This window comes from Prionailurus viverrinus, chromosome B2 (assembly GCF_022837055.1).
Source record: "Prionailurus viverrinus isolate Anna chromosome B2, UM_Priviv_1.0, whole genome shotgun sequence".
NCBI lineage: Eukaryota > Metazoa > Chordata > Mammalia > Carnivora > Felidae > Prionailurus > Prionailurus viverrinus.
The window spans coordinates 52,763,734-52,789,154 of record NC_062565.1 but is presented as its reverse complement, the minus strand read 5'-3'; the positions used below and the strand labels follow the sequence as shown (position 1 = coordinate 52,789,154).

The window sequence follows — 25,421 nt, the reverse complement described above, 5'->3', positions numbered from 1 at the left end:
TGTCATAAAAGATACCACCAGATATTTTTACTCGAATATCTTCTTAAGACAAAAGTAAATCTAACACCATGCCATATTACCATTTCTTATATTATTATACTAACGATCTAATATCATCAGATCCATCTTCACATTTTCCTTATTGATGGCAGATAGGATATTCTGTTGACTGGTACAAAGACTTCCTGTAAAGAAAGTGATTGTTAATGATCCGTGACTCTTAATGAATCATAATTCCTCCAGTATTTGGACTGGTGAATGATCTCTTGTTTGACTTGATATTCTGGAAGTTCTATGTAAAAGTAAAAGTAAAAGTTAACAACATGCCATTCTCATGATTTTTACAAATCAGCTTCTGTGTGCTTAGTTTTGGATGGATTCTATGCCCAGAGAGAGAAACATAATCAAGTTTCTGAATGTAAAGTCCCAATAGTCAAATATCTTATGGTCTTTCTAAGAAGCATCATGCATTTAACTGTGATTGCCAAGAAATCATTTTTTTAAAGACTCTTTTAAATTACATTTAAGTTTCCAATTATTTATCTTTATTTAATTTTTAAGTTTTAAATATTAAAATTTAAGTTATTGGTTTCTCTGCAAATTTCTCTGAAGACTGAGGGTTGTTTTAATTTTGCATAACATGAAACAAATGTAAAAATGCTAACCTGTGTTGCAGAAGGTATTCACAGGGATTAAACCTGACTGACCACTAAGAGAGGGAACAGTGTCTGAAGTGGCTATCAGCCTTCTTTCATTAATGAAGCACCAGTCACCTCCAGATGTAGGGTAACATGAGCTTTGTTGTTACTGATGCTTTTGTTTGCTTTGTTCTTTTCATGACAGAGTATAATTTTGTCATTTACTTAACCTAGATCATTTACTTTCTGGATCATTCAGATTAAGGGTTAAGGATCAATTTTAAATTGTATAGAAAATAATTTGTAACTAAATGTGGTATACTTAAGAGTATGAACGATTTGCCTTAAAATACACATTACAGTAAATTCAAGATTTTTGTCTAAAACATCCACAGTCTCATGCAATGAAGGGAGAGGCCTTTCTATGCAAATGAGAAAGGAAATGAACTTATAGCTGACACACAGGGAATTTCAATAGGCAACACCTTATTTATTTATGGCACAACGGTAATCTGTAAAAACTGACTGGCCTGTGTGGTAGATACTAACTTTACACATTATGTTTGCCTAAGAAATAAAGATTCAGAACAATGAAGATAAGATTTTTGCTAGGCTAGAAAACCATCTGTGCCTCTCTGAACAATATGTCTGTGATGGAATGTCTAGGTAGGCCCAGTAACTGAACAGTGCTCTCAAATATTTTAAACCAAATAAAGTTAAGTTTAATAAATCCCAATGTCATTTTCCCCCTTAGAAAATGATTCTAATTATTTGGCCTTTAAACTGTATCTTGGAACCCAAGAAACATCTTCTCATACAAATACAGCTTTTAAAGCCTTGGAGAAAAGCAATGCGTTTGGGTACTGGTGTTGGTAAGCTCCAAGTTAATGGTTCAGTGGAGTGGGATCCAACAAGTGGATATTACATTTCAAAATAAATACATTTGAATATCTTTAGTCAGAACATAGACTCCTATGCCTGAGCTCTTGGTACTGCCCTACACCTCCTCACTTAAGTCTTTGATTTTATCTGCCTGGTTGTCAAGGCCTCAACAGCGCCAGTTTTCTGAAGGAGCAACACGTATGCACGCACTGGGTAGTTTATGGAGTCCTCCTCTGTGAATGTCATCAGAGAAATGTCTATTGCCGGGTGCTCTTTGCTAGGCCTCATCGTACTGATAAGTATTTTACGTGTGTGTGTGTGTGTGTGTGTGTGTGTGTGTGTGTGTACATGATATATATTCATATATGCAAACAGACATATATTTCTTCATTACATGATACTCAAATTATATGCAAATATACACACATGTATAATGAATAAGCAAATGAACATCATTGATTTATAAATACGAGTTTTCTTAAATGAAAGATAAGCAGATGGACACCATTTATACCTATTTGTCAATGTTAAATAAGTGGAAAAATTTAGACCTTGGACATTTAGAAATCTAGAGATTGATATATCGCTAATGTTAAGTCTCGCATGGCCGCTGGAACATTACCGCATTCCAGCAACGAGGGCAGCCAAGGAAAAAGATTTGGAAAGAGTGAATGAATGTCAGGAAATAGTAATAAGTCTTTCTAAGGGTCCTTGGGAGGCCTCATTAAATCTCTCTTTTAATAATTGCATATTAAAACATGAACAAAGTTTTTTTGCACATAAGAAATTAGAGGGAAGAGGAAATCTTCAGGTAAATATAAACTGTGTGAAGCACACAACAGCTCCGTGCTGTTAGCTGATCAATTCTGCAAATGATTTGAATAAGGAATGCAGCAAAGTTCAACTCGGATTTTGTAGGAAAACCAGGGGAAAGATTGATAACAGTTTAATTGGGGGGAACAATGCACATGTGCTTGTAAAATGCAACATAAAAAAATTCTCCCTGATCACATTTCTCTTGCATGTGAAGACTTAGAGTAACATTTCCATGGACCTATCCCACATTAAAAAATGATTTAGTATGTCTTAACAGAGAAGCTTTCATTCTCAGGCCCTTTGTAAAGTCTGCCATTGTGAAATGTGCTTTAACTAGGCTGATTCTGTTCCAGCCCTTCCCTTCTGAGTTGTATCCAGTTACCTCAGCTTGAGCATAACCAGGAGAAGGATTCCACAGGTGACTGTCATGCACATGACAGCATAGATTACTTCTCCTAGAAACACAAGATTTAAAAAAAAAATTAATGGATTTTTAGTGAGAATAAATAGTAAAAATAGAGGATAGATTTTTTTAACTGACCATTGAAGGGGGAATGAAATCCACTTAGAGTTACTTCCTTCGCATGTTTTCTTTTATGCAATGCAATGCCTTTGACATTAGACAGGGTCGGGTAATCTGAAAGAGAATAACGAAAATGAGATTACAGTATTTAAATGTTTCACATTACTTTTTCTCCATGGGTTGCAATTTGCTTTATATTGTATTACAGAGCAGCAATTTATTTATCACACTATCTTAATAAAATCTGATAAAGATAAAAGTGGGAGCACTTTCCTTACATTTTAACACCTCTTTTTTCTAGCTTTTAATCAGATCATTTCTTTACAGAAACTGTTTTGTCTTTTTTTTTTCCAAATGATAATTAGAAAAGTGGATTACACTTTATGACAGTTCATTGCATTTTATACAAAGACTAGGGGGAAAAAGCAGCAAGTTTAGGCTACCCATTATGATAAATAAAAGATTCCTTTTTTTACAAGAATTGTTGTTTTAATGTGATTTTAACAATATCAATTCTCCCTAAGACTCATTGTATTTATGAATTCCAGTAGACTTTCTAAACTACAATCACTCTGTTCACCCCTCCACTCAGACTTCAACATCCAACTTTACTTATTTCACTATTATGTCTCTTTTAAATTCCTTCAATTTCTATTGTTGCTACCTATTTTTTGTTACCCTTAGGGGAAACTCCTGGCTGCTCTATGGCCGTAGTCTTCATGGGAGTATTTTGCTAAATGCATTTCTACCTTACTTCACAATTCACAAGAGAAAAATGTGTGATCCTTAAAATTAATTAACAGGTTTATTTTAGGTGCCTTTCACTGATAATTTGAAGTGAAATCACTCCTAGCTTTGACTCAATTCAATGCAAATATGAATGTCAAACATACCAATAGCCCAATAACCAATTTCTTTGATGATGAAGATTCAGGTAAAATTTGAGTCTTTCAAAAAGGTGGAGGATCTCATGAGATAAATCTTCCTCTTGAGACAGGATTTGCTGTCCTCTCTGATTGTTTCATGTACTTTGAGAACTGGACACTAAGTATGAGTAGACTGCTGTTTGTAGAAATGAGTGCATCACATAGTGGAAATACATCTGATGACAATAAGTGACAATAGGGTTTGAGTAGGAAGGGAGATGAGAAGACATATTACCATTAGTCCCATTTCATCCTCTCTCCACCTGGCGTTGCTGCTGTTCAGAAGCCAACTGCTTGGAAGCCAACATTTGAGGTCTATGTTAGGAATAATCACCAGAAAGCACAGAAGACAGACTTCAGATCAGTAACAAAGGTCTCAGGGTGGGGCCAAGAGAAGGAGCCAAACATAAGAGGTAGAAAAGTGAGGGTTTTTTTTTTTATTAGAAAACCTATTTTCAAGAAGTCTAAACTCTAATGCAGTGAAAATATTTTAGCTCAAGATTTTTAAATCTCTGATTTACATATTGGATTATTATATATTTCTAGAAGTCTTTCTTAGGAACTGAAAAATCTGTAATGCAATCAGTTTACATTACTCTTCTAAATGTAAAAGTAATAAAGGTAGATTGTGTAATTTTTTTTTCAATTTTTTGGTTATAAAATACTTTCTGTTGTTCACTAAAGTTAGAATAGAAAAATTGAGCTATTTCAAATACCATTTTTATACTAGTGGTTTCTTTTTTTGGACGAATCTTAATCAAATTTATCTTACAAATTTTAGTGAAACAACTTATATTAAAAGTTTAATTCAAATCAATTCAGAATATGAAGAGTAGTTTTACTTTAAAAAAAATTCTATGATGGCTCAGTTGGTTGAGTGTCCAACTCTTAATTTTAGCTCAGGTCATAATTCAAGGGTCCTGAGATAGCCCCGTGTCAGACCCCATGCTGGGTGTGGAGCCTGCTTAAGATTCTCTTTCTCTGCCCCTCTGCCCCTTTCCCCCACTCATGCTCTCTTTCTCTCTAAAAGAAAAAAGAAAAAGAAAAAGAAAAGAAAAAAGAATAAAAAATCTATGGCATTTTGTGATGTTGTAAACATTTAAAAATGTTTTAAATCTATAGCATTTTGAGGCAGATTCATGGTTCAAATGTAAATGTATATAATGTACATTGGATAATTATATGAATGATGCTATATTTTCCTTTATGAAATTCTATCCCTAAGTACATTTGGTCTAGTTAGGTACAATGATTCATCTTTGCATAAGAAAAAAGGTCACTATTTTGACAAATTAGGCTACCTTTTAAATATATCTGCCTAAAGTGATTGTTAAACATTCACCTAGCAAAATTTAGAAAGAATCGTCTCATTCACTAAATTTCACTCACATGGAACTCATTAACAAAGTTATAATAGATCAATGACAGAAATGTTAGCTAATGATCCCAGTGAAAATTTTAATGTGTCTAGCAATCACTCTACAATCTTAAATATTGCCCCCTAGGAGGATACCGAATATCAGTTAGAGAGATTAATGTTACAGAGGGTTTCTTGGCTACTGAAGCCCATTGGAGATTCTCTTCTGCCTTTTATAAACAGTGAGGTTTACAATGTTTTATAACCATGAAATTAAAGTCGGCAGAGTTAATAACCAACCTCGGTCCCACACCATCTGCTATATTTATAGATAAACACTGTCAGTGACTTGTTTATCTTAACTCGTACCCTAGAGGAGTTAAACACTATTATGAACTATATTGTAAAATCCCTGTACATTTGACGGGAAATCAAGATTAATTTCAGCCTTATGTTAAGAACAAATTTAAATAGTGTTCTCCCCAAATGAGCTACAGAGATCTGATCATTCCTTTTTTTTTTTTTTTCTTTTCAAAATCCTTGTGCAGCAGTGGCTGAGGGCTGATGGGATCTAAAACTTTACTTTGTATAATTTATATGATATGGTAAATACATAATTAAAGATATGATACATCATATAAAATCTAATGATTTAAAAATAAATGTCATGGGGTGCCTGGGTGGCTCAGTCGGTTGAACATCCAACCTCAGCTCAGGTCATGATCTCACAGTCTGTAGGTTTGAGCCCTGCATCGAGCTCCGTATTGACAGCTCAGAGCCTGGAGCCTGCTTCAGATTCTGTGTCTCCCTCTCTCTCTGCCCCTCCCCTGCTCATGTTCTGTCTCTCTCTGTCTCAAAAATAAAAACATTTAAAAAAAATTTAAAAATAAATGTCAGAATAGTTGAAATAGAAAGTAAATATAATCACAAAAAAACTTTTGCAGAGAACAATTTAAAAATATATTTTATAGTTATTTATTTTAATTGTTAATGTGTCACATGGCATAGTTAAATTTTATTGTCTTCTTTCCATTTTTAAGGAAAAGATTGCCAATACCATGGCAATATCATAGTAAGAATGAAAATTCGAGGGCGACCTTCTTGCATATCCAAGGATTGGAGCTATTTCTAATTTGGCCATTATTTTCTCACCTGAAGGTATTTCAGTTCCCAAATTGGAAATAATTTTTGAATTTTTTCACTTAATGATCAGTAGTGATATTCATGTATCAGGGACTCTTTCAATTATTAGTGTATAAAACCTTCTAAGATGAATCTAAAAAGCGTTGCAGTTGGGAAGAAAGGAAAATATATAAACATCTTTAAAGTATGAAAAAAACAATACATTAGTAATGTGATAAACCGAGGTATTAAAAACATACAATGACAATATAACTCCACTGCTTCTAAAATGTATGTCGTAAAAAGTAAATTGAGCAAATAATATGCTTGACCTTAACAGACATAACATGCATCAACAAAGCACATTCATTTATTTAGGGCATAAACTCCAAAGAAGATAAAACAATGTCTTAGATTTATCTTCTTGCACTATGTATGGGTAAACAAATGGTTGTCAGGGGTTAGGGAGAAAGGGAAATTTAGAGCTAGTAGCCTGCTACTTTGCAATCCTCAGGAATTCCCTGATGAAATCTATAATCAGCCCCCCATACACAGAGGGCAAGGAAAAACTAAAGAAAAAGGTAAGCCATTCCAGATTTGTAGGTGGCTGTTTTAACAAGGGAACTTATATACGAGGCTTGTCTTGGGCACTCACAAGATAGTAGATCTTGGCACTCACCCACCAGAAAAGTAAAAGTTTATACAGATGTCTTAAATGGGGTTCAGCCACACAGACAGTCCATATGGTCTCAACAACACATTGCTCTCTCAAGACTGCATCTTTGAAACACCTCTGGCTATGAGAACAGTGAATAGAATGCATATTCCAAGAACAGGGAAGGTGGCAAGGATCCTCCAATTGTCCTGGTATAGCTCACATGTCAACCAACAGTAATATCTTCTGGCGACCTCCTCCAACATAATCCAAAGGTACAAAATTTCAGTTATGCAAAATGAGTAAGTCCCAGAGACCTACTATACGCCATAGCGCCTACTGCTAGCAATGCTATATTTTACACTTAAACATTTTCTCAGAGGGTACCTATTAAGTTAAATGCTCTTATCACACATGCAAAATAATAGCAAATAGAGGACAGGAAGAAACTTGTGGAGGTGATACAGATTATACTTATGGTGTAGATAATAGTGGTGGTAGTTTCCTGGTGTATATTTACCTTGAAGCTCATCAAGCTGTATATATTAAATATATACAGTTCTCTGTATGTCAACAAAAACAAAAGCAAAAAACGTCTCCTTGAATAAGTGTACCCTGTAGAACATTTGCCTTGATCTTTTGGCATGAACCAAAAAGCTCAGTGTTAGTGAATGACGGTATTGACAAGCCTGGCAACTACTCTTCGGCCCTCCGTTGAATAACAGTGTTGTTCACACGTCAAGTAGATTTGCTTAGGTATTATAGTGAGTCTCAGCTGCACTACTAAAATATCTCAAATTTTCTACATTTTCCTTAATAGTTTCTGCAAATAATGAAATAGCAACTGAGACAGCAATTAGAATGCAAATTATGTATCGGTATCTGATAACCAACACTAGATTATTTTATTTTTTTTTAATTTTATTTATTTATTTTGAGAGAAACAGAGACAGTGCCAATGAAGAGGGGCAGAGAGAGAGAGAGACAGAATCCCTATCAGGCTCTGTGCTACCAGTGCAGAACCTGATAGTGGGGCTTGAACCTCTGAACCATGAGATCATGACCTGAGCTGAAACCAAGAGTCAGACACTTAACTGACTGATTCAACCAGGTGCCCACTATGATTGACTTAGAAGGCAATACTTTTACATTTTGGAATTAAAAATATATGTCACCTGTGGGCTCATATAAAACATATCTAAAGATACAGATTGAAAATAGGATTAAATATTCATGGTTAGAGTATATGTCAATAAATATGTGATTATATATATATAGCAGAATTACAAACTGGATGGGATTCCTTAGATGATCTAATTCAAACTTTCCATTCTTCCTCACTGTTGACACAAGTAAAACTATTCTAGGAATGAGCCATTTCACACCTTCTATCTCTCCACTACTGTTGATGGTCAGTTCTAGTTAAAATATAAAGTATTCTAGACTTCTCTTTTATCACCTCATGATGATAAACCTACCTTCTTTTGCCTAGCCCTCTGGTTGCTACATACATGTATGTTTGTTTTTGTGGAGGGAGAAAGATCAGACTGTAAGGAGACCTCATGTAGCAATGGTTTTCAAACTTTAACATGAATCTCAGTTTACCTTAAAATGCCAATTTCGAGTCTGTAAGTCTGGGATGAGGCAGAAATTCTGAATTTCTTACAACTCCCCAGATGCTGCTGCTGACAGAATACACACATACACAGAAAGAAATGCATATACATACTCATCCAATACACAAAATGCTTTACTTCTGTATATATGATGCTTCATACTTTAAAAGGCACTTTGACAAACACTGCTAAACTGTATAACATCTAGCCAAATAGGAATTATTATCTCAACTTGATAACAAAAAAAAAAAAACAGAAAACAACAACAACAAAAAAAAACAGAACAAAAAAACCTCAGACTCAGAATAGTTATCTTGTCCAAGATCACAGATTTGGTAAATAGTAAAGATGTAATCTACAAAAGTATGTAAAACACTTTGAATGTTGTCCGGTGTGGCAGCCAATTGGATTGAGAAATAACCTTGAAAAGTAAGAGGGGCAAGTTGTATTTGATAGTGTTGCACGATAAGAAGCATTTAATAGTAATATCTGCTTACAAATGTTCATGACCATGTATGTTTCTGTTGCTGAAATCTGCAATACAAAAGGTGACATAAAGCTAATAACTAAAGCTTCTGAAATGACTCATATACACCTGTAAGATGTTTCAACTTGTGTACCCTTCTGAAATATGTTAATCATTTTCAGTGTAATCGAATAAATCAGCCACTTAAACTGTGACATTTAACAGAAATTAAAAAAAAAATAAATGCTGCAATTTTCAAGGTAGTTATCTTAGACTATGATATCAGTATGAACATTTTCTGTTTTTACAGATGTAGAATTAGGACTATACATAAAGCTTTCCAGAGTGTTCAACAGGCAAAGGGCACACAAAGAATAATGCACAAAAGATCAGTTATAACTGTTTAAAATCAGACTTGGCTATTTCTTTGGTTGCTATAATCTGTGTCTACATTGATACAACCTGAATCTTGGATAAATATATAAAATAACCCCACTGTTTAAAAACTGCCTCTATCTGGAATGAATTTATTGGGGGAAAATGTGTTCCTGAAATTTAAGAGTAATTTTTACCTTGAATTATATTATACAAGCACTAGGAGAGCTTGTAATGAGACAAAAGTAAGATAAGAGTGGGAATAATTTACACTGTATTTAATCAATTTCATAGTTTTTGTTTTTCTATATGGAGGTTTCTAACATACAGAAATATTTTTATGAAAAAGTATATGTGACAATACATTAATTGTCCAGATAGCTTTTGCTTTCTGATGTTTCCACTTGGAATTGAATGATTCCCTAATGTCTGCCCTTTTGAAAATGTGTAAGACTTCACTGGCTAGCTTACACAATTTTTCATAAACTGATTGAAAACACCAGGGAAAAGAGAGTTAGGAAAAAAATGAAGAAAAGGGATACATTTTGGAAAGTCTTCATAGCCATTTGGAATGATGAAATAATTCAGAAAGTTTTATAAATTATTGAGTTTTAAAATGGGAAAAAAATATATAATTGCAGTATCTCTTCCCTGCACATAAATTTGCAAATTTCCAGGAGAAAGCTGAATTTAAAGGATGATATATGTTGTTGGTTTTCCTTAAATAGCAAACTTCTTAAAAATAGACACCATATTTATTTAATTTGCAATATAATATGACCATCATAATGCCATGCCTATGCAATTACCTAATGGCCAAAAAGCATATATTAGCAATTTTACATTTGAAATAGCACATCTGTCACTGTGTAGTGACATATACCAAATAATGTATGATTATATGATGTTTAGTTATTTCTTTGACATTAACCCAGAGTCATTAGATAAATCACATATTTTTCACATATTATCAGTTTTATAAAGGAAAATTCAGAGTCCCATCCGTAATGCATATGGTCACCCAATCAACAATAATGTATTCAGAAACTATTTGGCAATAAATTCTAATGGTCAGGTTTGTTATACTGATGGGCAAAGAGTTAATATTTTGGTCAGTGGATTAGGAGATACCCAAAGCAAAGAATTTTGAGAATTTCTCTAGGCTTCAACTCTCTCATTTATAAAATAAAACTAGTACACCTAGCTTTACAAGATTTTTTTGAGGATGAAAATATTAAAACTCATTAGCATAAACAGGGCTTTTGGAGACTTCCATGAGAAAGAAGGTACAATTATAGGGAGAATGGGAAGGGAAAATAAGGCTAAGAGAAGGGATTCCTTTGATGGTTCCTTTTCCTTTCCTATCCTCCTTTCCTTCCTTTCTCTCCTTGGAAAGATCTTGGGCCAATTCACTGAAGCAGAACCCCCCGTTATTTTCGATTTCAGAAACCCGATTTCAAGTGGACATAGTCAATTCAAAGTTTGTTAGAAGAGGCAAAGTTATCTAAATGTTTTCTGTGAAACACGATTCCTGTAGAACCCTTTAATGTGTTAGCCAAATAAAACATCTTATAAGTAAATGATTGGAAAATTTTAGATTTGACAAAATAAATTCTGTCCTTTTTTTTTTCCTACAAGTGTTTTCTAGGTTTTTGGTGGTGTTGTTTTGTTTTTTTTACTATAGTATAAGGGACACTTTACCTAAATTTATTTTCTCCAAGGAATATGTCTAGGAACCCACTTAAAAAAAAAGCAAAAAACAAAAAAAAACTTAGAAGGGGTGCCTGGGTGGCTCAGTAGGTTAAGCATCTGAATTCAGCTCTGGTCATGATCTCAAGGTTGGTGAGTTTGAGCCCATATCAGGCTCTGTGCTGACAGCTCAGAGCCTGGGGTCTGATTCAGATTCTGTGTCTCCCTGTCTGCCCCACTCATGCTCTCTCTGTCTCTCAAAAATAAATAAATGTTTATAAAATTTTTAAAAACAAAACAAAAACTTAGAAAACATCGGCATATGTGATTGATAGACAAATATTTATGTATTTTGAGTAGGTATAGGATTTTTATTGAGGATAATTATTTTTATTTAGTCAATGGAAAGCCAGATAATATCATACTAATAGTATTTTGTGTTCCTGAATACAGGCACCATTTATAAACATTTCCTCTATTAAGCATACATATATACAAGCACCTGACACCACAATTTCTCTTGTTCTCTATTCCTGAGAGTTAAGCAAATTTTTTAACCCATGGTTTGGGAGATGCCTGACCCACAAAGGCTACTCCTATTGCCCCTTAGAGAGATTGGTGTGATGCAACATTAATTCCACATTTGCTGCCAGTTAATCTGCCATACTTCAATTTCTCAATTTGTCCTCAGGGGACATGGAGAATTTAAAATCTGCCCTCTACTTAGGAGACCCATTCCAGCAGAACGAGAAGGGGTTCATGGATCATTTACACCTAGTCACCTATGAATGTCCACAGGACCCCGTAGCAGAAACCACCATATTTGGACCCACATAAAGATTTTCCAGATAAGTAATTACTTCCTACTTCAAAACTAGCACCATGGCAGTCAGCATGGGAATATATTGGTAGGATGATACATGACCCCACTCTTATGAAGTTCTCAATCTAGTTTCAGGTAAGGGAAATAATTTAAATAAAGTGAGGTGGGAACCGACCAGGGAGAGCTAAGGGAAGGTACATATTTGAGGAATGGGGAGAAATAAGACTGATTTGCATTCAGGGTGCTCTTGGGAATCTGATGAAGTTTAGTGATCTCTCTGTCCTCAGACCCCAGCTGAGGTTGGAAAGAAGAAGCACTGGAGAGCAACAGAGGCCTTTTGCAGACAGAAATAGCACGATCAGGACAGAGATGGAGACTTAGTCTAGTCATAGTGAATCGGCTCATTTGGTGAGGAGACTAACTACGAAACAGTTCAGATATGAGAAGATGAAAACTAAAAATAGGTGGTAGAAAGCATTGTAGAGAAGAGAGACAGTGTGTGGCTACATTTCAAACATAGCAGGCACAGATGTTAGAATTGGGTATGGATCAGAAACCAGCTCGGCCTCACCTCAGCGCTGTCATTTTAGGCAACTTACTGAGACTTTGCTCCTTTATTTTTAAAATGGGATAATGCCTACCACAGCACTGATTGTTCCAAATTAAACAAGACAGTATGTGAAAAGAACACAAAGGAAGTGCTCAGTAGATTACATAGTTATTAAGCATTTTGCCATTTGGAGTTTTATTTGATACCAAAAACGCAGAGGACTAAATGAGAGGTGACTCTTAGGTTCTTGAGACGACTTGATGTTTTAGGATACTTCAGTGAATTGGCCCAAGATTGTTCTGAGGAAAGGAAGGAAGGAAAGGAGGATAGGAAGGGGCAAGGGGTAGAGAAAAAGAACCATCAAAGGAATCCCTTCTCTTACCTTTGTTTTCCTTTCTCTTCCTCCCTACAGATGCACATTATTTCTCATGAAAGATTCCACAAACCCTGCTTATCCTAATATGAGTTTTAATATTTTCATCCTCAAAAAACTCTTGCAAAGCTAGGTATTCTAGTTTCATTTTATAAATGAGAGAACTGAAACTTAGAGACATTATCAACCCTCTTTGCTCTTGAATGTCTCCTAATCCAATGACCTAGATATAGAGAATGGTCAGGATGGAGATTCACTGGTAGAGAATGGAAAACACATGGTTGGACAGAAGGGAGGACAGAAGGGAGGGCAGAAGGTGGACAGAAGGGAGATAATATTCTAAACCACATTATGGTAGGCTAATAGAAGTTCATAACTAGAAAGAGAGAAGAGGTCAGGGATTTAAGTTTAGTAAGTAAAGGCCTTTGAAAAAACCAGCAGTTGGTGGAGAGTAAGATACATAGATAGTAATTGCTAAGTAATTTACTGATTGAAAAAGATATATATGTATATATTTGTATCAGTAAAAGATGTTACACCTCAAAAGTTCCCTTTCAGCTACCTGGCAGTATTAAAAGAACAGAACAAATTAATGTCGAATCACTATTTTGTACACCTGAAATTAATATAATACTGTATGTTAACTAACTGGAATTAAAAACTTTTAAAAAAAGAACAAAACAATTAAAAGCAACAATATTTCCATTGTAGAGGAGGAGGGGTGCTGGAATGGAAATTTGGGCCAAAGAACAGTGAGAGAAATTGACTGGGTGGAAGCAGCCGTGTAGAAGTGTTGGAAGGAGCTATTAGGGTTGTAGACATATGCTTAGTGTACATTTTCCATGTAATAACTACCATATGTACTTAAAACAAAATACTATTGTAAGTTTCAGGCCATTACACTAGGAAGAGTGAGTGAAGAGAGATGCAAGTACTGAATCATAGCTGCCTAGACACTAAAGACATCAACAGAGGCATCTTCCTACATAGACCCCAGTGACACACAGCAGTGTATCACTAAGCTAAGTTGCCCTTTGGAGAAAGCACTACAGTCCAATTTATATGGCTTTTCTCCTTGCAGATCACCTTGACTCTCAACTAAAGTAGACATACAATCTGGAATGAGTGGGCTCTGGCCTCTGTCTTCAGTTGAGTTACTTTGAAAGTCCCTAACCTATGCCTACAGTGAGCGTCTGGCCACTTGAATAAGGTGCTAATGCAATAGTCAAACACCAGTCCCAGAGTTTTCTGAATACTCAAAGCATATTGGGATTGGTAAAGCCACTCTCCGGGCTTAGTGGCAACCAAAGGAAGCCATTCCACACTAAGCTGAAAGCCAGTGGAAAGGAAAGTGACAATGAGCAATAGTCTCTGTCTGTCACAGATGCACACTCTCATCATATCACCAGGCAAGCACACCGTGCCATATAGCAGCTTTCGTCCATTCTGCACACTCTTATCTACTTATCTACTTATCTACTGAAAGTCAGTTTGCTCACTGTGATTTGTACCACAAACCCCAAATAAATGCTTTTCAAGGAATAATATTTAGAAGAAGAAAAATTATGCTGTGCCCATTCTTACGGTTTACTACATATCTGTGTGATGTTAGGGCATTCTTGCAAACTTGAGACTGAGAGAATATTTGCCGATGTTGGTAATGCTGTAAAAGTTTTTCCTGAACCCATGGGGGGAAAAAAACCTCTAGAAAGAGGTTTGAGACAATCTGATATACTAACGGAAGATGAAAGATTGTCGTTATCAGTGAATTCTTAATAATTGTCTCTACTCCTTGTTCACCTATCTCATCTACAGGATTTTATTTGTCTGAGTGCCAAATGTTCTTTACTCTAAGGAGTCTCCCTTTAAGATGATATTCCAGTATATAGGTGCCAGGGCAATAACTATTAAGTGCCCACATATGGTGTTTTATAGGAATACATGTGATGCTATTATACTGTTGTCACAAGAATACTTGGCTCTTTAAGCCAGGAATACACATGCTCATAATAAATTATTTTTATGACTTCACATACACAATCATGATGCACAGAAAGTATAAAGGAAAGATTGCTTATTTTATGCAGCTTTGGCACTAACTCCATCCCCAATTATAGGCAACAAGGGGATTATATGAAGCCAATGAAAGCACGAGAGTGGAAAATGGAAAAGATAACACTACGCTTTCACATACTGAAGCCTGTTATTGTTCAAATTGTAACAGTATTGTTTTGTTGTTTTATTTCCCTCCATGATCTTAAATGCTCCTTCCTTCTCTAGTGATGCCAAAAGTTGAGTTGTCTCACTCATCAATGGCAACTCTTTAATCTTTCCTTTTTGGCTTAGAGCAAACAACAAAGGTAGTCATGGATGATTCATACCATCTTTCATGCTCAGAGGCAGACATTTTCCCCTCTGTTAAAAACACCCAAGGCTTTAAGGGTAGAGGTGGGAGAAAGTGAAGGTAGGAGACAGCTGTTCTCCTGTTGTTTCTGTTAAGGGTTTGTACACTTCAGTCTTTCCAGATTACAGCCGTGTGAAACATTTTCTGCAAAATAGGAAGCCAAGCCAAATTTGCTGGGTTTCAGGTCTGTAGACAAAATTTAAAACAGCTGGATTTTATTGGTAACTTTTGCACGCAAGTAAACCTAGTAGTGAAACTAAAACCAGCGTTTGTCTCCACTGGAGTGGGCTACATCTTTAGGGGCTATCCCCTCCATGTCTCTTCCCTTGAGAGAGTTTTGAATTTTGAAGGGTCCTAAGAGAAACCTGCCAGATTATTCCTTAGAGTACCTGATTGAAATCTTAGCCAATGAAGGTGGAAGGCACAACCAGATATGAGGCCTCTCATAGTCAAATCTTCAGGGGGATGAGAGGAAGGTTGGTCTCTTTCTGTAATCTAATTTTAAATTACCTCAATTAAAATAGCTAATGATTCTCTCTTTACACCTACTAAACAAAAGTCCCCCCCCAACACACACACACATAACACAGTAGTGCCTAGTTACAGGGGCAAATAATGGCCAACTTATTGGCTTTGTATGTAGCAAAAGTCCCACCTCATATCTTAAATATGCCCTAAGTGAAAATGATCATATTCCTTGAAAAAATAATGCAAATTTATAGATTTAAACATAAAAATAGAAGCAATGACACCTGCTCTATCATGGTTATATCGTGAGTTTGAAATATGTTATTTATGAAGCTATTTAGAATTTGGGGAAACAAAACAATAAAAAGTAATCCAGCACTAGAGAAAACCATTTTATTACAAATCTCAGTTAAGATCTCTGAGGGCATGAGTATTTCTCAAGAGCAAAAAAAAAGAAATGATACACACTATCTTAAAATTTTAGCATAACCATAGAAAGAAAAAGTTCTTGGCTGTCTTTGGGCATAAAAAAATATATATCACTTCAGATATGTCCCAATTCGCAGGCAGTGACGAGGTTTGTGGAAAGTGCAGTGGCATCAAAAATATCTTCAGTCATCTACCCCAAGAATATTAAGCACATCTAATATCAGAGGTCATCTGTTTTTGTTAAACCATTACCCAAATTTAATATGCAAGAAATGTGAGGTAAAAGGAGGGAATAACTGACCTCCTTCAAACCACCATGTGTAGGTAGGGCTCAAACTTGTTGCTTAGTTCTTGTTCTTTTTATTACTCCATACTGCCTCCCAACAAACACATTTTTTTTCTGAAATTCTCTTGTTATGTAAACATACTCCCTGGGAGATAGAACATCAGTTGTGAATTCTAAATTTCCCACCATTAGATGAGAAGAGCATATTTTGTTTTTTGACATCACAGTTTCTGGTCTCCAAAATCTCCTTGTTTAAATTATGCATCTATTGCCTTCTGTGTGACCTTGGACAGGTTACCAAATTCTAGGTGTCTCTGTTTCCTCTAAGGTAAAAGAAAGAACACCTACCTCATATATTGCTTGTGAAAATTAATCAAGACATATTAAATCAGTGAAATCGTGTCTCACACTTAGTAAATACTCAGGTTGTAGGACACTGAGTAAGCAAAAGACAAGTAAACTAGTGTTCATGGCCAGGGTACAGCTTTAAACTGGGAAGCAGTAACTTTAGATGTTTATTAAACCACCATTTAAAGGATATTATATCTTATTATAGCTTCAGTTTCCTCCATGCTTTCATTTCACAATGATGAGTTTGTAAGCAGATCCGTTAAAATGTTCATTGTGGTTTGTCAAATAGTAGGATTATTTTCAAGAGTTTGCCCAGATCCTAGGATTATTAATAATAATTCAATGTTTTAAAGATCTGCTCCTGGCCATTAGTTCTTTACTCTTTCTTCAGTCTCTTTGAGGCAGGTAATAATTTGCTCTAAGAGTACCAACACCTGATAGTTATTGCTTTCCATAACAAGTGATGTCAACTATGAAGCTAAATGCATGGTAGAAGCTCATCTATTGGCTCTACCTCTCTATTGCAAAGACTGATGCCTTCCAGAATAGCCCCAAGTAAACCATCAAAGAAGTTAGAGCATTCCACATAGTATAACCTGACAATGGAGTCTAACTTACTCACTGCTATCCTTCTTGAGAGGCTAAGCAAATCCGGGGTGAACTAATGGGTCCTGAGATGATTCTTTTTGTGGAGTTCTGATGCAGATTCCAACTACCAGGACAACTGGCCTTTAAAGTTGCAAAAGTTAATATGGCAGATATGACTTACTCAAGTAATCTTATCCAGTGAATTTCCCTCTTCACCCTTTGGCTGCTCTTCACCTCCAAGTCTAATTTCACGCAGTGTGGAGCACACTTTCTGTACTACTTTCTAAATACCATGTGTTTGATGCTGAAATTCAACTGATGACACTGTTCTGATGTCTTTTAGATCCATGACTTTTATCTATTAGATCAGTGGTTATCATGTGGACAGTGAAATTTTGGGGCCAGTGAGCATTCTTCTAGTGATCCATGTTTACTTTTTCATGTTTATAACATGACAACCTTGGCACTAAATACATCTGGGATATATTAATAATTTATTTATATGTAATACAAAACAGGCATCACTTCACTATTCTTTAATCAAAACCAGTGCCTTTCTTGCTGTTGACTCTGGGGATGTTTTATTGTGTGGGGATAAATGGGAGGTGATGAGGTCTTTTGGTTCCCTGACTTGGTAAGCAAATTCAAACATTTAAGAATAATGATTCTAGGGATGGTATCTTTTTGGTGTTCTGAGTCCGAATCCAATGTGGCAGGAGACAGGTTCCCCCCACCTCAACAAGCAGCTCTCAAGACATCAGCTGGGTGTCCTCTAATTCAACTCAGTCTGACACTACTACCCTGAGATAGCATCAGATACCACAGGTTAGGGATTCAGCCCTATAAGATCCCTCCCTCTTTTCCCCATTTCAGATGCCTGTTGCAAGATCAGGTTGTTATCTGTACTTCTGAATGACTGACTATAAATTAAAGATTCTCATGACCTCCTCTTTGTGTTCAATTAATTTGCTAGAGTGGCTCACAGAACTCCAAGAAATATTTTGCTTCCTGGATCACTGGTTTCTTATAAAAGGATGTAAGTTAGAAACAGCCAGATGGAAGAGATGCACAGGGGAAGGCATGGGGAATGAATGCAGAGCTTCCAGGTTCTCTCCAGATGTGCCATTTTCCAAGAATCTCCATGTGTTCACCAACCTGGAAGCTCTCCAAACACTGTCCTTTGGGTTTTTACAAAGGCTTCATTACACAGCTATGAATGATTAAATCATTGGCCGTTGGCCTTTAACCTCCAGTTCCTCTCCCCTCTCTAGAAGTTAAGTTGGGATTGGATACTGAAAGTTCCAAACCTTTAACCACTTGGTTGGTTTCCCAGGCAACCAGCCCCCATCCTTAGGTTATCTAAAGGCTTTCCAAGAGTCACCTCATTAATAACAAAAGATAACTTTATCACTCTTGTCACAGGAAATTCCAAGGATTTTGGGGGCTCTATGCCAGGAACGGGATAGAAAAGCAAGTATATATTTTTTTATTATAAGTCACAATATCACAGTATTTCAAAACAACCCATGTTGAAATGTCTCCAGTGGAAGTTCAGAAGTGTATGCCTACAGTGATGATTCAAGTAAGAGAATATTGCTAGACTCTGGCTGATTTCAGGAAAGAATCAATGAGCATTCTATGCCAATGATCCTTAAGAATGCAACACGTGGGAACTGGTTAGAAATGCAGATGCCCAAGTTGCATCGCAGACTTACTGAATCAAAAACTCCAGGAGTAAAGACCCAGTGGTAACAAGCCCTCCAGGTGATTCTCATGGAGCTAAAGTTTGAAAACCACTGTTCTAACGGAGCGAAAGTTTGAAAAGCACTGTTCTAAGCTACTATCTCAAGAAGAGCTTTACAATTATAAAGACATCTACTAAAACTCTTTCATGGCACTAACACACATAGTGTACACGGAAAAGAGATTACTACATTGACAAAATGCACCAGGTTGATTAAGTTGGTTTATTTCTCAGTAGCAGACATGTTGTTATATATGAGACATATAAAGTATTTTATACACACACACACACACACACACACACACACACACATGCATGCATACATACATAAAATTAGATATTTTTATTCAAAGGTTCTTAAGAAGTTGTCTAGGTCATGCTACTCAAAGTGTGACCTCTGTACCAATGTTAGCATCACCTGGGAGCTTTTAGAAATGCAAATCTGAGGCCCCATCCCTAACCTACAGAGTCAGAATCTGCATTTTAACTGGAAACCATGTGATTCTAATCTACATTAAAGCTTGAAAGCAACTGTCTGAATTCTTCATCTGCCCTAAAATTATCCAAAGATATATATTCTCACTTATCCTGAGAAAATATGACACCTTTAGATCATCTAGAAATAATTCTGGCTCCCACACCACCTGGATGACATCATAATTATTTTCCAGATCCTTCAAAATCTATATTAAGAGTTAGTATTTACTGAATTTCACTACATTCTGGATACTTTATTATATAAATTAACTGATATAATCATTGCACCAAAGTTCTGGGTTACAATTAATTATATTTTATATTTCACAGACAAGAGATGGAGGCAACAAGAGAATAAGTTTTTCAGTTACCTGTCTCATAAACGGTGGAGAAATTATTTGAACCCAGACATGCTGGGACCATATTGCCTCTCTATGGTTGTGCTCTATAAGGCATATTAACATTTCCAAACATATCATTTGATTATTAAAGGCATTGCCACTAGTCACAATTTTTAACCAAAATTCAAGAGTGGGGCTGAGGGGGAAATGGGTAGAAGAGGCCCTGTTTATACTTTAGGTTTGAAATCTCATAAAGGTTAAATACAATGATTTATCCCTGAGGCCCCAAACCCAAATAAATATCCGGAATTCTAAGACTACATGTGAAATAACATAAAAGCCAAAGTTACAGAATTTACCATGAATCCAGATTTTTACATTGGATGGTAACTAAAGTCATGCTAAAGAACTGGTTTGTTTTTATTATTTTTTGTATTGCTAACTTATAACACACATGCTCATTTTCTTTTTTTAAAGTAATTTTTTAAACTTTTAAAATGCTTATTTATTTTTGAGAGAGAGAGACAGAGCATGAGTAGGGGAAAAGGCAGAGAGAAAGGGAGGCTCTGAGCTGTCAACACAGAGCCCGACGCAGGGCTCGAACCCACAAACCTTGAGGTCATGACCTGGGCTGAATTCGGATGCTTAACCGAACCACCCAGGTGCCCCCACACATGCTCATCTTCTAAAGAATATAAGAGTTTGCAAATAACAACACAAGAGCCTAAGGAATAATAATTAATTTCTAAGAGGAAAAATATACATTAATTAGTGAGTGTCTATGAATCGAAGGACTACAAATTCACTATGGAGCCACTTTAATCCAGAAAATACAAAATACTGGACTATTTAGAGGCTATGTTATAAATATGAATACAGGGAAGAGAAATTCTGTCGAGTGTTCCTTGGAAAAACAAGAGACTTTTTTTAGCACCTGGACTGAATTTGAAGGAAACTGGACTTGAATTAGAGTTTTGTGTAGAAACCAAAAAAAAGTCAGTGGTTTTGGCTAGATGAAGTGATTTATTTAAAGCCAAAACTTAACATAAAGCTCCTGGAATACTAACCTATGTGAATTGGCTATAAGAGAAGATGGGGTGTGTGTGTCCATATGTGAGAGGGACAGAGTGGGAGAGGGTATTGTTGCAATGGGAATATCTTCCACAATTCACTCAGCTCAATGTTTTATTCATATATTCCTTTCTCAGACAGCTAGTGATCAGATGCAAATAAAAAATTAAGAATATATATGAAAGTGAGTTTGAACTTTTATAAACCCATATTACACAATCTTTAAATGACTTTACTAAGAATAAATGTAAAATTTTATGCAGTTTAGAAAAAAAATTAGAACTATATATTATGCACCTACATAGATATATGGGTATGTTTAATGAACTTTCTATTAAAATCTACACTAGGGAAATAGTTTTAGATAGAGACCTTCACTGGAAACAGGTATGAAATGCTGTAAGGTATGAGGAAATGCAGCCAAATACAGAATCTATCCATTGAATGTAGAAAAGATAAATAAAATGGCCTTACTAGCAATCTTGATATCCAAGATGAGGCCTCCATCGACAGGTGGGATAAAGGGCTACAGAAAAGAAATTAAGTGGTAGAAACAGGTACTAATTAGAAGGGCTCTTTTCTTAAGCATCTCAAAAGACTATATACATTTTTAGGAGTTTCTGTATTAATATTTAATAACAGACAGCTAGTTTTACAAATCTTTGGGAGATAATCTTTTTTTATCTTTGTTATTAATAGAGAAAATAATCTCACAGAGTTTGTTAAGAAAATACCCAAATTTAAGAGCAAAACTGTTAGGATCAACTGTTTATTTACAGTGTTGACACCATCCCAGGATCAAATGTAAAAGTTTCCTACTACTCAGACATTTTGAAAATAGGTCTATAAAGGGGAAAAGTGTTGGAAAGCAGAAGGGGTTTGAAATGTTTTTATTAAAGTGAGCAGTAGCACCCTGGTCTTGTTAATTCCTGATTCTTTTGGTCAAATATTTGAATTGAAAATTCCAGCTTAAGTGGAAACATAAATGAGCGTGGTTGTTAATAAGGAAGCTGTACTATTAGAAGAGTTCTAATAAGGGAAAGAGAAACAACAGTATTCAGAAGACAGTGCTGCCATGGAGACACAGTAGACATTGGTTCATTCATTCATTCATTCATCCATTCATTCATTCATTCGTATGTTCATTCATTCATTAACTATTTATTGAGTGGCTAATGTATGCCAACTGTGTTTTTAGGCACTGGGGTAAAGCGGACCACCTTGAAAGCTGCCTGGTATTAGTCTTGCCTTTCTGAGCACAGACGTTTCTCATTCTCTGAGAGGTGTGAGCGAAAAGAGGCTTTGGGACTGATGGCCGGTGACCAGATTTTTCCCACATGTGGATTAGAGCAGCGGTTCCCAAACTTGGTTGAAAATCGCAACCACCTGGGTCATTTTCTTTTTTTTAATACAGATTTCTGAGCTCCACCCCAGGCCCACTGAATTGGAATAAATGAAATTAGATAAAATGCATTTTAAAGTTTCTAGATATTTCTGAAAATTAATAGGTTTGAGGACTAAAAATTTAATGTCCACCCTCTCAATACTTTGAGGTTGTCTTTGTGATCTTCAGGCTCTTCTTTAACATTGGAAAGAGTATTCCCAATAGAGTTGGGGAACCAGCTGGCTTTAGTGCAACATTAATGTAGAAACTCCTAACAATGTGTATAGTCTTTGTAAAACATCAGGAAAAGAAACCCAATGGTCCAGTCCTGAATCTGGGACCAAAAGCAATGATATTTTTTTAAAGACAGGACAATTAAAGTGTATAGAATATCTGATATATAATGGACACTTTATCCACTTAATCTCATTCATACTCTAAATAAGTAGAGTTTTTGCTAATGCCTAATAGGAGAATTACAGCACAGACCCCTCACATTCTGCAGCAAGGCTATGCCACCTGCAGTGAAAGACCATTTGCCATTTGAAATATAGCCCTTAATAGTCTGCTGAGTATTATAAGATCCATTAAGGCATTGGTTCCCAAAATGGAGAGCACAGTATATCAAGGCTATATATAAATATATCAAGGCAAATAAATGTAAAAAAAAACAAATTTTTGGAAAAAGCAAACTTGGAAGATTGTAGACAAAGTGAGTTGAATGAGGTGAAGAGGCATATGGAAACACCCATGGTAGTGGCACAAAGTAGGCAGATCTTTTGATCTCGAGTTAATGCCTTGCAGAGCATCTACTATAGAACAGGACCTCAACAACCAGGTAAACTGATGATCTACCCAGTAGAGGTCAATCATGCCCTCTCTTCAGCCACCCAAGTCCTGTGCAATGAGCATGAAGAGAGCAACTCAGGTGGCAAAAATGGTGGCTATGCATGGGCCCCTCAAACTAGATCGTCTCTCCCTAAGGCTGATCCATCAAAGTTCTCCTAATAACACCAAACCTCCCGGCAACAATAGTGACCTACACTGTGCTCACAGTTCTCCAGGTTGGTGGCAGAATGACGATACCATTATCCCTTCACTCTGAAGGAGGCCATCATGCATATGTATTTATCTTTGTTCTTTACCATCAAAATGCTTCCCTAAATGCCTAATCCATCCTTGTGTAGATGCGTCCTTGCAATGTTTACCTTGAACTTTGCACCATACACTTCTTTCTTTCCTCCTCAGTGATTTTCTGTCACTGCAGCATGAAATGTACATTGGGCTCTACTTGGCATTCATAGATGAACTATCCACAATTTCCAGGGAATCGAGGCTCATGCGACCACTCCTCAGAAGTGAAAGACCAGATCCAAAGAACCAATACTTTCTCCTTTCTTCTGTCATGAAGACAGTTCTGCAGGGCATTTCTCCAAGCACCTTGGAAGATCCCAAAAGGATCAAGACAACTTGAAAGAGGTAGAGTGATGGTGTGAATTGACTACTCTGGACAACACTGTGCAGAGTTTTACAATAAAGATATAAGCCAAGTGGAAAATAGCTGGTTTTCAGACAGAGATCAGCTAAAAATAAGGACTCTCCAACACTGAAAGCTGACTGCTTCTAGATCCCAAATAATAAGAGATAAGACTGAGAAAGATCTCCAGGGGCTCCTGGGTGGCTCAGTTGATTAAGCATTGGACTCTTGATTTCAGCTCAGGTCATGATCTCATGGTTCATGGGTTCAAGCCCCTCATACGGCTCTGTGCTAAAAGTGTGGATCCTGCTTGGAATTCTCTCTCTTTCTCTCTCTGCCTCTCCCCTCCTTGTGCACTCTCTCTCCAAATAAATAAATTTAAGAAAGAAAGAAAGAAAGAAAGAAAGAAAGAAAGAAAGAAAAGAAAGGAAAAGAAACTATAGTTGTAAAAGACCCAGTATTTTTCAGTTAAATTGACTCAACTATGCAGCAAAAATCAGATTGAAGGTATTACATTTTTACTCTGGTCTATTGTTTAGAATAGCTTAAATCATTAAATGAGAGACGGGACATGGGGGTGAGGAATCAAGGAAATAAGGCAGACTTGGGAACCAAGTCAAGAAAACACTTTTTTTTATTGTGGATACTGGCACATGTAACTGAATAAAAGCAAAAAATATTAGAAACCTAACACGTTTTTAAGAGATTATGCTAAAGGAGCCACTAGTCCATTTGCAAAAAGTCTGTGACTGCTAAACTTTTAACGCCTCAAACTGTATGAACAGGATACAGTCTATGAGAGCTCCATATTCTTCAAGGAGGGCATTTTTCCCTAAATCTTCTTCAGATATGGCTATGGAGGAAGATGGATAAGGAAGAACTTCCCAGTGGGCAAAATGGGAGCCAGAGAAGCTGGTTCCTTCCCAGGTATCCAAAGAAATCCACACTGCAAGAGAGGGTTCACAGTGTCTATCTAGCAGGATCTCATTACTGTGTTTTAATACTCTACCATTTTTCCTTATTTTGAATGGAAACTTTTACTGAGGTTATTTTATCCTTATTAAAATATATGCTATATAAGTATACTATATATGTATACACACACACATACACACGTACAGTATGTGTGCAGTGTTTGGTGCTTGTGTTGGAGGCATGACAGGGAATAACTAGTCTTTTTTAGTCATAGGTTGCCTATGCATTATAAGGTACCACAACATCTGGATTGCACATCACCCAATATCTAGAATAATTTTAAAATCCAAAAGAAAATATTAAGTAGGTGGGCAGATAATTGGATCTGAAACTTAGAAAAGAGGTTTGCCACAAAGACTGTAAATAAGTGCAAGGGGTAATGATGTGGCCACAAAGAACATCTCCTGGGAGAAAATTAGAGGGTTACTCTGGTAGAGAGACTACAGCTAATCTTTAAGCAACATAAATATTAAATGGCCAGTTGGATGAGCTTACAAGGTAGACATAGAAGAGGCATCCAGAGTGATCAAACGATTAAGAACCAAGAGAGAAAAAATGTGTATCAAGAAAGAAAGAATTAAACTGTTATTGAAAATGGCTTAAGATTCCAGTAAG

At 36.1% G+C, this 25,421-nt stretch overlaps 1 protein-coding gene across 1 annotated transcript in view; it reads right to left on the bottom strand.

The window, feature by feature from the left end:
- Positions 1 to 228: 228 nt before the first annotated feature.
- The window catches only part of GFRAL (GDNF family receptor alpha like), a 59,325-nt gene continuing 34,132 nt past the window's right edge, over positions 229 to 25,421 (bottom strand). The window contains exons 7-9 of the mRNA XM_047857929.1: positions 2,878 to 2,973; positions 2,719 to 2,791; positions 229 to 292 (exon numbers count right to left, since the gene is read on the bottom strand). Of these exons, the coding sequence (XP_047713885.1) occupies positions 229 to 292; positions 2,719 to 2,791; positions 2,878 to 2,973 (233 nt within the window). The remainder of the gene's footprint in view (positions 293 to 2,718; positions 2,792 to 2,877; positions 2,974 to 25,421) is intronic.